The sequence below is a fragment of the Onychomys torridus genome, chromosome 19 (assembly GCF_903995425.1).
Source record: "Onychomys torridus chromosome 19, mOncTor1.1, whole genome shotgun sequence".
Lineage (NCBI taxonomy): Eukaryota > Metazoa > Chordata > Mammalia > Rodentia > Cricetidae > Onychomys > Onychomys torridus.
In genome coordinates, this window is record NC_050461.1 from 1,001,185 (window position 1) to 1,017,970 (window position 16,786).

Consider the following 16,786-nt stretch of genomic DNA (forward strand, 5'->3'; position numbering starts at 1 on the left):
TAAATAGGTTAAATAGTGCCCTATTCTCATTGCTGAATTGGCTACTGATACATTCTGAGGGAGAGGCAGTAATTGTTTCCACTTATGTAACCACTAGGCTTCAATGGATAGTTCCAACCCAAGTTATATGGCTGGCTCTTTTAACTCAGGGGAACACACACACAGACATACACACGGAGAGGTATAAATGTAGGGAAGACATTTGTAAAGGAAGAAGATAGGAGTCGGAAATAAAAGAGGGTGGGGAGAATGTAATCAGAATGTAATTATATACATGTGTGGAAATATCAAAATTCATTTCTTAAAAAGTCTATAAAAATAAACTTTATATTGCATATATCAAAATTAAAATTCAATCTGAAAAACATAATGTTCAAATTCTACAGAAGACACAGAAATGTTTTTATTTTAAAAATTATTTTAAATTATTCATCTGAATTAAAAGATAGAAAAAAGGTTTCAAGACTAAAATGTATAAAGTTCACTTTTCTTAGAATAATACAAAAAGTTAATAAGGATTTTTTCCTTGTTTCTGGGACTCCACTAATGAAAAGCAGTTAATGATTTAAAATTTACAATGACTATTTTCAATTAGCTACTGCTTTTGTTTGACAACTGGCATTTCCCAATAATAGAAGCCCTCCCCACTTTTTTTCCTACAACTAAAGGTAGGCTGAGTGCTTTACCTCCTGTGTTTCAGTTTACAAGTGCTCTTCCTCCTAGAGTAAAAGATTATGTGCTTGAGATGCTGAAACACAAACAACCTACTAAACGTGGAGGCACATCACAATCATCATTTTGTAACCCTTTTGCTTGCTGCCCGTTCACACCAGAATAATAAATCTAAGGGCTGGAGAGATGGCACAGCAATTAAGAGTGTGTACAGAAGAGATGGCACAGCAATTAAGAGTGTGTACAGAAGACCAGAGTTCAGACCCCAGCACCAATGTTGAAGGCTCACAACCTCCTGTTAACCAGAGAACCCACATTCACATATCCACAAACAGATACATATATAGTCACAAAATTAAAAACAAATTTTTTTTTTTTTTTTGGTTTTTCGAGACAGGTTTCTCTGTAGCTTTAGGAGCCTGTCCTGGACTAGCTCTGTAGACCAGGCTGGCCTCGAACTCACAGAGATCCACCTGCCTCTGCCTCCTGAGTGCTGGGATTACAGGTGTGTGCCGCCACCACCCAGCTTTTTTTTTTTTAGTCTTTGTAACATAAAATTTTATTGTATCTTCGGAAGTTCCATACAAACTTCTCCTTTCTCCTTTTCCTAGATTCATCCCCTCCCATTTACAGACAAATTTACTGATGACCAAATATTCTTAGATGTGTGTTCTATCACTGAATATTATTGGTTGACTTAACAGGGGCTACACTCTTAAAGAAACTATCTCTTTGTCTTCTAGCAGCTAACAATTGCCCAAATTTCAATGGCTAGAGATGGGACTTCTTGCTCACTTCCTCTCTTCTCTGTGCTGAGATTTGATCTGTCTTGGACTTGGCCAGGTTTTTTCATGCTATCTGAAACACTGTTGAGTTAATTTGTGGGGATGCCCACCTGTGTCCAAAGGATAATATTTCCTCATAGTCATCTATTGCCTCCAACTTCAACACTCTTGTTAGTCCCTCTTCCACAAGGATCCCTGACCCTTGGGGTGGGGGTGTGGACTGCCTTAGATATACTCCCATTAGAAACACCGTTTAGCATTCTGCAGTCTCCTCTTCGGCGTGCCTTGGGCAGTTTTGGGTCACTGGGTTAATCACTGTCTACTACAAACAGAATCTTTTGTGATGAGGATTGGATCATTGGTTTATGGGTACAGTAGTAAGTCGCTAGAAGTTGGTTTAATATTACATGCATTTCCATTGCCAGGGTACCCACAAACACATCAAGCCACACAACTTTTACCCACATTCAGAGGGCCTAGTTTGGTCCCATGCAGGCTTCCAACTTGTCAATCCAGAGTCCACGAGTGTTGTGGATATCACTCTGTATAAATAAAGTGCTGATTGGCCAGTAGCCAGGCAGGAAGGATAGGGTAGGCGGGACAAGGAAGAGGAGAAGGCTGGGAACAGGAAAGCTGGGAGGAGACACTGCCAGCCGCTGCCAGAAGAAGCAACATGTAAAGACAACGGTAAGCCACAAGCCACGGGACAAAGTATAGACTAACAGAAATGGGCTAAATATAAGAGTAAGTGCTAGACGATGGTAGGCCTGAGCTAATGGCCAAGCAGTTTAAATAATATAAGTGTCTGTATGATTATTTTATACGTGGGTTGTGGGACCGCGGGGGCTTAGTGGAACCTGGAGAGAAGCTCTCCAACTACACACGAGCTCCCACTAGCTTGGGCCAACTATTTCTGTGGTTTTTCCCATCATGATTATAAGATCAAGGGGGGTCAAATTCTTTAAAATTTTTTAATTTATTCTTTCAATAATTCTTTAAAAAAAGAAAAATCAATCTGTAACTTAAACAACTTAAAACAGATTAAGCATATATAATGTACCTCCCATTACAAAAATGTAAAAATATGGGCTGAGGAAGAAACTCAGTGGCAGAGCACTTGCCTAGAATGTGCAAGGCTATGAGTTCAGTCCCCACTACTATACACACACACACACACAGTAAAACTGTAAAATACTTTGGAAAAGTGTAGTCCTCAGGTAGAACAACACAAAATTATGAAGTTTTTTAAAGCTCAGCAATAGCTCCATGAGAACAAAGGCTTTATGATATGATAAAACATTATGACTCACTAGTGCAGACTGAGATGAAACATCACATATTCTGGACTCAGCAAAATAAATACTTACTGGGACTTAAGATTTAAATACAAGAAACAGAACATTAAGTCTACTATAAGAAAACACTGAAACAGATTTCCTAAAATTGGGATAAAACTAGGATTTCAAGCAAAACATAACTACCATAAATAAGTAAATAAATAAATAGCAGATGTCTTACAATTTATGTCTATGGCTGAACAAGATGGACTGGACACATTTCATATTTTTTCTTGTCTATTATAACTAATAGCACTGGACAAAATGCATAGACCAGACAGCAGCAGACAATAATTAAGGACGAGTACTGCAAGAAATGGCATGAACTCTTTGTCTCCCATGAAACCTAGATTGGAGAAAAAACTCAGAAGGTGAGTGGATGTGATACTCCCAAGGCAGCAACAACAACAAGGCAATCAGTACAAATAAGACAACTTTCTATTACAAAGACTAAGAGGAGGCAATCTCATATAGAAGTCTTCAAGACAGGAAGTCAAACATCCAGAGAGGAAAAGTACTATGAAGGGCTGGCTATATATGTAGAGTCCTTGACTACCAAGCCATCTGGGAAGTAATAAGCAGCAAAATATAAATAGGGGCCAGAAACTGAAATCTAGAACTGTTAGGAACCAAGATTTCAGGAACCAAACATGAACCATGGAAAGTAGTCGCTAAGCCAAAGAACAAGTCATAAACCCACCACCCTTCCCCAGAGCAGTAACACCTGTTTGCTAACAGGAAGCTCCCAAAGATAAGAACATTCCACAGTCAGGTGCCATGGCAACCGAATGTAAAGAGCATTCCATGGTCAGGTAGCCTAGCAACAGACCAAATGGCCCCTGACCAGTGACCTTAGCAGACTTCTTGCAGTTGCAGGACCTGCATGTCTCCCACGTTCTGCACGCCTTCCACGTCCCTTGCCCTTCCCTCCTTCCTGCTCCTTCCCCTTATGCTACATAAGCCATGCGGAGAGAAATAAAGATTGGCGGCTTGATCAGATTTTTGTCTTGCTGTCATCTCTTGTGTCCCCTGTCTCTCATTTGCTCCCACAGGTGGGTCGCCCCCAACCCTGCTGGCCGGGGCATAGAACAAACAAAAATCATGTGCTTATCAACAGACAAGAAAAAATGGACTCAAATGAGAAGAGACCTACTGAGGATGCTAACAATAGCATGAAAAAGATGCTGGAAAGACAATTTTTTCTTTACTTGTTCTTGTATGCACACGTTGGGGGGGGGGGTTGCATGCACACGCGTGCACTCATGCTTGCGTGTTTCACAGTATTCATAGGGAAACCAGAGGACAAACTGAGGGATTAAGTTCTCTCCTTACACTATTTTGGTTCTAAGAATTAAACTTAAATAAACAGGTTTGGCAGAAATGGCCTTTACGAACTGGGACATCTTGCCACTCACAGATACAATTTTTAAAACAATTTAAAAACCCTGAAAGGAATACATTTCAACATCATTAAAACAAATAGAAGGGGGGAAAAACACTCATCAGAGAAAAAAACTGGAAATATTACAATAACCTAAGTTATAGAGTCTCAGAAAGGACTCAGTTGAAACGTCTAACAAGGGAAGAATCAAAGACACCAGAGAAAGACCAACACAAGCAACACAACGTCAACAACAGAGAAAAACACACACCACACAAATGTCCATACCAGGATCTGATTGGACCATAGCTGAGAGTGAACAGGCTTTTGAGCCATGAATGAAAAGAGAAGCAGTGAGTTGAAAAGAAAAAGGGTCAAAACACCCCAAATTTGATGAAGAAAGCCTAAAAATGGGACACTAGGCAAACACCGAATGGTAAACTGAAAGAAATTGATAATTAACAAACCCTCATCAAATTCCACAAACTGAAAGTCAGGAAAGAACCATGGGAGCAGCCAAGGGGTGCAATGTACAAAAACACAAAGGTTTGAACAAAGCCAATTTTCTCTTTATTAATTAGGAAGGTCAAAGAAGAAGGAAACAAGTTTACAACGGCATGGAAAAAAAATACTGAAAACTCCTAAGTGTGCACCTAGCAAAAATGTTCTTCAGGAATGCAGATGTAATGAAGACATTCTCAGTGTATACAGAAAGGGAACAATGTTAGTCATAAGCTTCATAATCTCTTTAAACTAAAACCTGAAATTGGCCCATCTCATCCATCTCAACAAACAAAGCTGTCCAAATCCAAGCACTTCCAAGGAAAACTGTCAGAACACAGACTAAAATAAACACCTCATACTGACACTTAGCTACTGCAGGGCAGGGGCAGTCCATATTCTCAAGCACCTGCTCAGTGTTCTCAGTGGGGTTCAAGGGAACATTGCACTATGAATATTAATAGAGCTTAGAATACAGATAGATACAGAATTTACAAAAAATTAGACCAAGCATTTCAATACTATGGCTTTCAGTGGTGTCAGGAACAAACATTATGAACATTAATAAAAGAAGCTTAGGATAAACATCAATCTACTACAGGAATGAAAAATTAGATCAAAATTTTCAATCAATGACAAATTGAGGTCTTCAGTTTCATAAACTGATTTTTTTAGTCAAACACTAATAAACAAACAAATAAATAAATCTACTGTGTATATCGATAGTTCCCTCTAATAATAAGTGTAATTCTCTCTTATAAAAGGAAAATTTACATTCAAACAGCAGTAAGATAATAACTGGTACTTAACCTGACAAACCCAGGTGCATCATAAAATAGAATAACCTTTCATGATACTTAATGTATACATGATTTTAATTCACAAGGTAACTGGGCTACAAGCCCTAGCCCTAGGCATAATCTGGAAAAGAAGAGACCTGACCAAGGTCCATGGAAACAAAACTGACTGCAGGAGGACCTCAGTGCTCTGCAGCAGGTGATCATCCCACAGGTGTCACCAGTAAAGGAGAACAGGCTCAGCCACCAATGTCACAGTTCCAGGGCCCCTGAAGTTGGACAACCCATACTGCATGTAATTCTACACCTGTAGGTACCCAGTGGAGCAAGAGACCCTTCAGAACCACAAGATGTACATGGTCAGACATAGAGATAGCAGAAGTGTGTCAAGGAACACTGAAACAAGAGATCCTCAACACCTACCATCTGTCAAGGGGTTATAGGCATCACAGAAGACTAGAAAGTGGAGTGTGGTACAGTGTCCAGAAGAAAGGTAGTGAGGACTGATGGGCCCCTCTCACCAGGAAAAACACTAACTGAGAATAAAATAGCTACTTAGTGTACTGCTCACTTGTGCTTATAAAATTTTCAGCTTTTTATTTTCTAGTTTATGTATATACATGTATTGCTTCATTTTTAACTTTTTAAATTTTCTCTTAGTATGTACATGCTTGTATTTTAAATGCTCAACTGTTATGACTTGTATCCTCTTGGAAGATGTTTTTGTTTCCATCTTTTTCTCTAAACCTAATACTATTTTCTCTACTGCTCTTCATACTTCCAAACCATATACGTCCCCCTCATTCATTTTCTTCTACCCCACACTCCATCTCCCTTTCACTTCGTTATATAACAACACTACATTTTTCTAACCAGAACTCTAGTACCTCTATCTACAAATCTTATAATAAACACAACCGGGGACTATTATCTTCTTTGCAACTGACACTGAGGTTTCTGTCAAACCATTTAGAGTCAACTGCCAACACGCTATCATCTCTCAGTTCATCCCATACCACCTCTGTCCCATACATAATTCTAGGTGAAAACAGCAGGATGGTACATGAAGCAAAATAGAGTGGAAAGGGGGCAAGGGTTATGAATTGGAGGACATATATCACCCCAAAAGACTTACAGAATACAACAAAGAAACACAAGAAAAAACTATACTATGACAACTACCAAGAGGTCATTTTTGCAATGCCCAAAATCAAAGATACTGTGATAGTAGAATGCAAGACAAGATTGCAAGGTCCTATTTTTTTTAAATATACAAAGATGAAATCGAGGGACTTCAAGAAACTGAATTAAAAACTTACAAAAGAGTCAAACCAAGTAGATGAAAGAATCAGAAACTTGGAAGAAGCATAATAAAATGAGGAAAAAAAATTCTGTGATGAAATAGACACTGAAGAGTAACAAAACAAAAATTCTGGAAATAAAAGAATCAATCAATTGAATAAATAACTGCAAAAAGAATCATCAACAAACAAGAGCTAACAATGAATTGAAGGTATACAGAATAATGATAATGATAAGAAACACCTCAAATAAACATGCCAAAAACTTCTAGGAATCTGAAACGAAACTTATGAACTTATGGGACAGATGAAATAAAACCAGACTGTAGGATAAAAGAGCCAGCCAAACCTACCCTGACCCTGACCAGAGCCAGTCAAAGAAGTCCACTTTGATCCTGAAACCAGAGCCAGTAAAAGGAACACAACCCCGGCCCTGAAACTAGAGCCAATGAAACACTTTTGCCTTGAAACCAGAACCAAAGAAACAAACCCTAACCCAGAAACTAGAGCCAAAGAAACACACTTTGGCCCTGGAACCAGAGCCAAAACTGCCCCTATCTAACAGAACACAAAATCAACTAATCCCTCAAGACAACCAACCAATCTCTGAGCAGAAAACCAACCAATCGGAGCTTGCCCAAGCTCAAGGGGATCGAAATCTTACTAATTCCCTCCCTGAAAAAAAAAATCTCCCTGGAAAAACTCCGCCCCTTAGAAGCCCTATATAAGCCCCTCTACCTGTTCAGTTGGCAGCTGTTCTCTCCCACTACAGCAGAGCAGCCTCTCCTGGATAACTCCTTCCCAAATAAATCTCCTGAAAGAATTTTGGGTGAATCTCTGCTGGGAAGTTCCATTTTGGGAGCAGAGCAGAAGGCGCAGCTGGGAAACTCCCTTTAGGGGAGCAGAACAGAATCAACTTTTTCCCAGGTGTGGGAGCAGATTGCTACATTTCTGTTGGGTTTCTCTAATCAGAGAGAAGCACAAGTAACATTTTGGGCTGAGAAGAAACGGATACCTCTGCTTGGAAACTTCCTTAAGAGGGTGGAGCAGAGGTCAGCTGTAAGGGCTCTCTCTAGGAGAGGAGCAGGATTGCCACATCCTGGGGTGTAGTGGGTAGCCATCCCAGCCTTGGCCCCCATTGAGGCTTTGGTAATGGTCACGGACGTAGACCGAGCAGAGCTCTCCAGAGAACACCACCGACTGTGCCATACTTTTCCCAGACCCTGTTACCTATCCCTTCATTTGTAAGTTATCCCACAAAATAAACCTCCCTTTTAACTACGTGGAGTGGCCTTAATAATTACACCAATACTGGGAGGAGACCGGCTCCACCGGACCCCAGCTTCAGGTGTAGCCTGACTTACCAACAGGTCAGGATACCTTTTCTTCACAGCTGTAAGTATAGCCTGACTTCTGGACAAGATTTTCCCTCTGGAACCATAACAGGTGCACAGATAGCCTGAAGAAGCTATTCAATGAAATTACAGAAGAGACTTTCCAATCATAGAGGGACACCAGAGAAAACATTAAGAAACACATATAAATATGGCCAGAAAACAACCTCTCCAGGATGTAGCATAATTAAGATAGCAAAAACACAATGCTAAGAAACAACACTAGCAACTATAAGGGTAAAATGCCACCATCACAACAAGGCAAAACATCAGAATGACATCATATTTGTTCTTAGCAGCCTGAAAATTGAGGAAAGCATAGAGAAATAAATTCCTAGCATTGAATGTAAGTAATTGCAACTAAGACTCCTATACCCGGCAAAAATAGCTATTTAAATGAACAGAAAGATAAAAATATATTAAGAAAAACAAGGAAACTCGTGACAACTAAGCCAGCAGTGAGTAAAACTCGCACACACATACATACACACTGAAGATGAGGAGGAAAAAGCAGGGAGAGAGAAGAGAAGAAAGAAGAGGAGGAGAAAGAAGAGGCAGAGAGGGAAAAGGAAGACGAGAAGAACCAAGAGGAGAAAGAAGAGGAGGGAAGGAGGGAATTTCATATAGGAGATTACAGGAAAGAGCACATTCCATGAAAGCAACAGATGAACAAAGGATACTTAGGAAGGTATCAATCATGCAATACAGCAAACCAATAAACATTCAACATTACCAGGGAAGGAAGAAAAGAACTAGCAATTACCTAAAAAACCAATACAAAAAAACAAACAAAATCATAAACAGAAAAGCCTTCTCAATTACAACCAATTAAAGGACACAACTAATGGACTAGATTAAAAATTATAATTCAACTCCCTCCTATCTCCAAGAAATGAACATAGGAAAGGCACCTATAAGCTGACAGTCAATAGTTGGAAATGAAACTACAAAATAAATGGAAACATCAAAAAAGTGGTACAGTGGTCATTCTCACACCTGATAAAGTAGACTTCAAACCAAATTTACTCACAAAAGGGAAATAAGGGCCACCAAATGATGATTTAAAAAACAAAAACTCATCAAGTTGTAATAATTGCAAATATTAATGCCTGACCCTCAGGGCTCTCTTTAAAAAATAAAGAATGAAAAGTGTAAAAGATCACGTAAGTCCAGACACAATAAACATGGGAGACTTCAAGAACCTGCTAATAACATGGCATATCTTCCTCATTAAAATTAGCCACGGCTGATGGATGCCCATGGGAAGCCTGCCCTTTTCTGAAGAGAAACAGAGGAGAAGGAGAGGAGGAGGGTAGGGTATAGATGAGGAACTGGGAAGAGAGAAAGGAGGGGAAACTGCTGTTAACATATAAAAACAAAAATATAAATACATACATACATAACAAAAAATTAGCAATGAAACCTCAGTTATATTATATCACAGAAAAAAATGGACTTAACAAGTTTTTATAGAACTTTCCACCAAACAGATAGGAAAAGTATGTTCTCTAAAACTGACACATTATAGGCCACAAAGAACACCTTATAAAGACAAAAACTGAAATTATTCCCTGCCTTCCTAACAGACTACAATGGAATAAAACTAGAAATCAATAGTAAAATAAATCAGAAAGATATACAAATACTTGCAGACTAAACAGAAATCAGGGTAAATTTTGAAAAGTTTCCAGAATCAAATAGGAATAAGAGCACAATGCACCAGGTTCTCTGGAATACAAGGAGAGTTCTAAGAGGACCATCCATAGTTGTGGTCACATTAAAAACAAAATCAGAAAGATCTCAAATAAGTAACTTAAGGAGGCAAAGTGATATGGCCCACTGAGGGAAGACAGTCAAAACGTGACTTTAGGCAGGCATATCTTATATTTAGTAATCCCCTATTAGATTAGAACATGGTATAAATACAAAGGGATACTTTTATAAAGAACTAAAGGAAATGTCACTAACAGATAGATAGGAAGCACCCTAAACTTAAAAGTAAGATAGCAAACTGTTCCTACAGGTAATACAAAACCATGAAAAAACTATCACAGAATCTATGAATGTAAAGCTACTACTAAAACAAACAGAATTCCAGTCAACTATATAAAAAAATAATACACTCTACCATAAATATAGTTAGAATCACAGAATAAAAAAACCCACAGAAATAATATTTGGAAAAATACTGATAAAATGTTTCTAAATCTGCCCCATCATTCTTTGGTTATTATGTATTTTATATATTTGAATTAAACTACGCATGATTGTTTTTATTCCCTCAAATATGCATTCCTAAAGTCATTAAAATTCCTAGAAAGCACTGACTTTAAAGAATACTCAAGTATTAACTAGTCTTGCATTCATAGAAATTTACTCTTTCCCTAACATTTCTCCTACATTAAAACAAATCCTATGACTGTTCATAATATATGTATCTTACACTTTTTCATTATTGCACATGAAAGGCAAATTTAAGAACTATCACTATAAATGATATAAGTACAGATTATAAAGCACTAGCCTCTTATTAACTCCAAAATATATTTTAGCTGAAATGTAATTTTCCATCTTAACCATGTATTTCAGAAAACTTACCATATCCACTGAAGTGGCTTTTGAAATATGTCTGTGTGCAGCCAGCAACTTCAGTAAGCTGCTGCTATACTTAGGGATGTTGAGATACAACATACCACAAAGTAGTAATCTAAAAAAAAGACACTTTTCACAGATTTAGAGGACAGACAGTCAAGACCAAGGTGTCATCAAATTTAATTCTCTTGAATCCTAACTTTTGGGCTTGCTAGATAGCTGTCTTCTCACTACATACTTGTGACCTTCCTTGATGGGTGGAAAGAATATAAAAGTGATACAGGAAATTTCTTAATCTAAAGGCACTAATTTCATCATGACTTTCTTGCTTTCTGATTCTAACCTAGACCGAACGAACTCTCAAAGGGCCCACTTCCAAATAGCATTACACTGCCACCTAGCCTTTAAACTATGAATTTGGGAGGTGGAACATGTATAAATATTTAGCCTCTAAGTGCAACCTAATTTGGAAAAGAGGACTTTAATGGGAAGACAGAGAAGTAGAGACTGTAGTGTGTAGCATGTTCTAGCCCAAAAGCCATGAGAACCCAAGAGACATGGAACACATATTCTTTTATAGCTCCAGAAGAAACTACTTCTCACACAACACCTTTTCTAGGGAATTAACATTCTGTTCTTTTATAACACCACAATTTTGTTGTAGTTTCATATAACATATCTAAAAGAGTAACTTCCTTTGAAAACATATATTTAATTCAACACTGTTAAAAGCTGTCTCCTTTAATTTCCTTTAATCTCCTTAAATGTCTCATTAATATTTAATCATTAGTATTTTATTTTTAACAGCACTATAAATATTTCCTTGCTTATATATTGCAAAATATTAACAGGTTATAAGTCCAAATGTATTTTTCCAACTCGGTCATAATGCACAATCTTTACAAGTAGAAACTAAATGCTGAATATCTTTGCTACTGCATTGTCTACAATTTCTTCTTATATGTTAAATTATCCTTAACAGATGGGCTAAAAGTCTAGTGTGATTACTTCAAGATCTCTGTAGTGTTTCCTCTAAAATCCAACTACAATCTTATCCCCAGATTATCATTTCCTAATGTCATAAAAACTGTGAAGAGACATAAAACCTATGCTTAGAAATAATATTCAAAACATGGTTAAGAATCACAAAAGAAGGCTATCAAAGGCTAGTAAAATAACATTAAGACTTGTCTTTAGTACAGATGTGATCATAAATAAGTTTGTTATATTGTCTGTATTATATGTTAATATTTCCTTAAAATTAGGTTGTATAATAATTTTTATAACCTTAAAAATAAACATTATAAAAAGATGTGCGTGAAAAACATACCTGAGTTCGTAAAATTTCACTTTTTGACAACTGCATATCTCCAGTCAATTCTTTCACTATAATGCCCAGTGGCTCTAGACGTTTGCTGAAGTAATTTGTCATTTCTGCTGCCAAGGCTTTCATTGGAGCAACATACACAATCTGTACCAAACAAACACTAGCTTGATGAATGAGCAAAAATTACAACACCATTTATTTCACAGTAGCCAATGCAAGTCACAATTTATTGTGAAATACGATTCTAGCTACTTCCTGTGAAAAACGTTAATAATGATATATGGAAAGTACTTAGCTGGGTTAAGCACATGGTTATTTAAATAAATAAAATATTGTCCTTTAAATAGAAGGACAATGGAATTTGTTTAGACTGCCTCATTACTTAGAAAGTAGGCTTTATGTCTAAGCTAAAAATATTTTCATGCCTTTTCCCAAGGGTAATGGGGTTTAAAAGCAGAAATAGTAAAGAAGACAATCAAGCAACATTCTTTATATGACTTCTACTATAATAAATATCTTCAAGAATTCACAAGTTTTGTTGAACTGAAGGCTTATTTTATCTTCTATAACTCAAAGGAAAAAAACAACAACTATTGGCTGATTTGTAATCTCCCACCTTAAACTCATTCTTTTTAATAACACCTTGTTGAAAGTGTTGTCGGATTTCATGCAAAACTGTAAGCATCGCAATGTTGGTCTTCCCAGCTCCAGTAGGGGCACAAATCAGCATGTTCTCATTGGTGTTATAAGCAGTCTCAAATACTATGGACTGGATTCTATTGAGTCTCTTCATTCCTTTAAAAGCCAACTGTCCAATCTAAAATAAGGGAAGAACATGACTCATTATAAATGAAATATAAATGACTCATAAAATACTGAATATAAACACTAAATCTCTATAGTTAACAACATGATGGCAAGTACGCATGACGTCTACCTCAAAAGACTTTGTTCAGTTTCTCGGTGCACCCTGTATTTAAGAAAGCACCATAACTACAGCTCAGAGTCTACTTCAGAAATTACAACACTCTAAATATAAAAACATCATTCTAAACTTAAATATACTAAATATTTGACTAAATAACTTCCCCAAACAGAAAATGATGTAATTTCTAAATATAACATAAAAACACATCCTTCAAAGTTCAAAGAATTTCCAAGTTGTATCATGACAGTCTAGTCTAAACTGAAGATAAAAACAAGTGCTGGCATACACATGTAATCCTTGCACTACAGAGGGTGAGGCAGGGGAGTCAAAGCCAATGAGTTATAGAGTGAAATCCTTCCTCAAGAAACTTTTAGAAAACAAAACAAGAAGCCACCTGAAACAAATCAATAGTAAATTCTATTTCATTATTTGAAAAGGCTTTCAATAATTTAAGATTTTATGAATTAAAAACAAACTTTAGAAGGCAACATAAATTGTTTAATAGATGGATCAGACTTCATATACTTTATACGACAACATGTAAAGTTATAAGGACTTTAATACGATTTTTTTCATTTAACCTTCAAAATAACTCTATGGTGCACTATTATTACGACTCTTTAGTTAAAAAGCAAAAACAAAAAGTGGAGATTTTAGAAGTGACAGAGGACACATAGGTGGTGTGCTAGTAACTCCAGGGAATAAACTGGAGAGAGCTGGATGACAAGACTCAGAAGAGGTGGGAGATGACAGCTTCAATACCAAAGTCCAAGAGGGGACTGCACACAGCAGCAGTTCAGAGTCAATCCAGAAGTGTCAGTTTGCTTGGCTCACTGACCTGTAACTCCACCTTAGGGGATCTGACCCTTCTAAGTCCCTTCTGGTGCTCAATTCTCTCTCTCTCTCTCTCTCTCTCTCTCTCTCTCTCTCTCTCTCTCTCTCTCTCCATAATTAAAAAAATAATAGAAATAAATCTTTAAAAAAATAAAGATCAGAAAATGGGGCAGAGTGCTTCTGCATGCCTCTCTGCCCACCCACAGTGCCACAGCAACAAGTTTCTGTATATATTCCTCTCTCCCCCATTTTTCTGATCTTTAATTTTAAAAAGAGTTGGGAGTGGTAGCATACACTTGCAACTTCAGTACTGGGAGGCAGAGAAAGGTACATCCATGGGGCTTAACGGTCTGTCTACTTGGTGAGCTCCAGGCCGGTAAAAGACCCTAACTCACAACAAAATTTAAAAAAATAGTAGTGTCTGAAATATGGTAGCCAGGGTCCCCAGTCTCCACATGCACATACAGGCATACACACTCACATAAATACTAGCACATGCACAAACAAACACCCTGTCCAAAGAAAGGAAAATATACTGTTCAAAGTTTTCCTCAATGTTTTAACTATACAGTGTCCACAGTATGTATGACCCTTCAAGATATACCAATGCTTGGAAACATACATCTTTCAAGACAGAAGACAGTACAAAGTCAGACTCAGCGTCTGTTAGGTCTCACTTTCTCAGCATTTTTTCATGCCTTTGCCCTGCCCCAAAATCTTTCCCGACCCTTGGAAGCTCTTCATTGCCACTCAAGTTCAAGCTCACAAGTGAGCTCCAATTTCCTCTGGCTCCCTAAGTAAGCAGGGTGTTTATATCTTTATAATCCATCATATTTCAAAAAATTTAAGGAAGCCCTACTTCAGCAGCCAAACATTCAACAAACCTTCAACACACACACACACACACACACACACACACACACACACACACACACACACACATATTTATTTTATCTCTATACATAAATACTGAAACAACTTCTTTATATGTATATCTGGCCTACTGGATTGAATCCAAGGATTCTATTTTATTACTCTTTATATTGTTGAATGTTGCTGGGGTCCCACTGTCTCTGATCCCGGGGGCAGGAGGTAAATAGACACAGAACTAATGGCACAGGCTCTGGTAGATTATAAGCAATCTCGTTTATTAAACAAAGGACTGAGGTATTTATGTGTGTAGTTTTGGTGGGCTCTGCTTCCAGTTGCTGTGGTGTTTCCTGGTCAGCTCTGGGTCTTATGTCACCAGCTGTCATCCTGGGGAATCTGGTTTCAGGTTCCTCTAGGTCAGGATACTACTGCGCATGTCAGAGCTTTTGGCCTTACCAGCCTCAGTTGAGTAATTTATGCTGGCTAGCAGCAAAAAGAGTTTTAATTAAGTGAAAGGGTAAATCTTAAAAAGATATGAAATGAATATATAACATCCACAAAAAAAGAAAAAAAAAAAAAAGGAAAATGAACCCGTAACATGAGGCAGTCTGGAAATAAAATGTTATACAACTGCTGTGGATATTGCTCTGTGTAAATAAAGTTCTGATTGGCCAGTGGCCAGGCAGGAAGTATAGGCGGGACAAGAGAGAAGCGAATTCTGGGAAGTAGAAGGTTGGAGAGAGACACTGCCAGCCGCCACCATGAAAAGCAACATGTAAAGACACTGGTAAGCCACAAGCCATGTGGCAAAGTATAGACTAACAGAAATGGGTTAATTTAAGATAGAAAAGGTAGATAACAAGCAGCCTGCCACGGCCATACAGTTTGTAAGCAATATAAGTTTTTGTGTGCTTTCTTGGTTGGGTCTGAGCGACTGTGGGACTGGCGGGTAAGAGAGATTTGTCCAGACTGGGCCAGGCAGGAAAACTCCAACTACATACAACCTTCAATAAGAAACATAGGGCTGGGGTGATGATGGCTCAATAGTTAAGGGCAGCACTGTCTGATCTTCCAGAGGATGTAGCTTAAACCCCAAGCACCCTCATGGCAGCTAACAACCATCTCAGTTCCAAGGGATTCGTCACCATTTCCCTGCCTTCATGGGCACTGCACACGTGATAAATAAGCACACATGAAGATAAAACTTCCATACATACATGTAAAATAGAGATAAGTACGTCTTAAAAAAAAAAAACCAGAAACTTACATTTTTTTCCTTAAACATTACAGAATAAACTAAAACACCAGGAAAATGTACCTATAGTCCAGTTACTGGACATTTGTTAGCATTCTACTTAATTCAACAGTTAGTACCAATGAATCACTAATATATAAACATGATCCCACCAAGAACTTATGGTCAGTATATTACATTTGTTTCTGGTTAAATGGAAGGAAAAAGAACGTTAAAACTACATGGTGCTATTTTAGTCTTAAAAACAGAAACTATGTGCAGAGGGGTCTGACAGAAGACATCCACGATGACTGGCATTTGAGGGAAAAAACAAAATATCAGAGAAATGGATGGTAGAATTCTGGTATGAAACACTGTACAAAAGAAGGGCAGGAAGACTGGGAGTTCAAGGCCAGGCAGGGATGCAAAACCAGACCCTATCTCAAACAAACAATTCCTGGAACCAGTGATAGCAACTGTGTGATAATATAGGAGGAAGGGGTGGCCGAGAAAATGTTACTGGAAATACACACGTCCATCTTCATCCATCCATCCATTGAATGAATACCTGTGACAAGCTAAGGACTATTTTTGCAGAGCAAACACAATTTAAACAGGAAAGAAGTATATTACAATCTTATTAGAAATTCCTTGGGAAAACATGAAACAATTAGTTGTAATTTCCCTTCTTAGAAAAGAGTTAAATTTAAGACAAATTTAAATTGGGAGAAAAACCTAAAATAATTAAAGGAAACTAGAGACTCCTCTACAAACTTCTAAAGAATGTTCGCAGAAAGATTAAGAAGCTATCACAGGAAATTGAAATGTAAAAA

The 16,786-nt window shown here is 37.6% G+C and overlaps 1 protein-coding gene across 3 annotated transcripts in view; it reads right to left on the bottom strand.

Annotated features, from left to right (window-relative positions):
• Ascc3 (activating signal cointegrator 1 complex subunit 3) overlaps positions 1–16,786 on the bottom strand; it is a 310,799-nt gene that overhangs the window by 207,570 nt on the left and 86,443 nt on the right. For all 3 annotated transcript variants that reach the window (XM_036168670.1, XM_036168671.1, XM_036168672.1), the window contains 2 exons: positions 12,704–12,904; positions 12,091–12,231 (listed from right to left, as the gene is read on the bottom strand). In XM_036168670.1, coding sequence (XP_036024563.1) covers positions 12,091–12,231; positions 12,704–12,904 — 342 coding nt within the window. The remainder of the gene's footprint in view (positions 1–12,090; positions 12,232–12,703; positions 12,905–16,786) is intronic.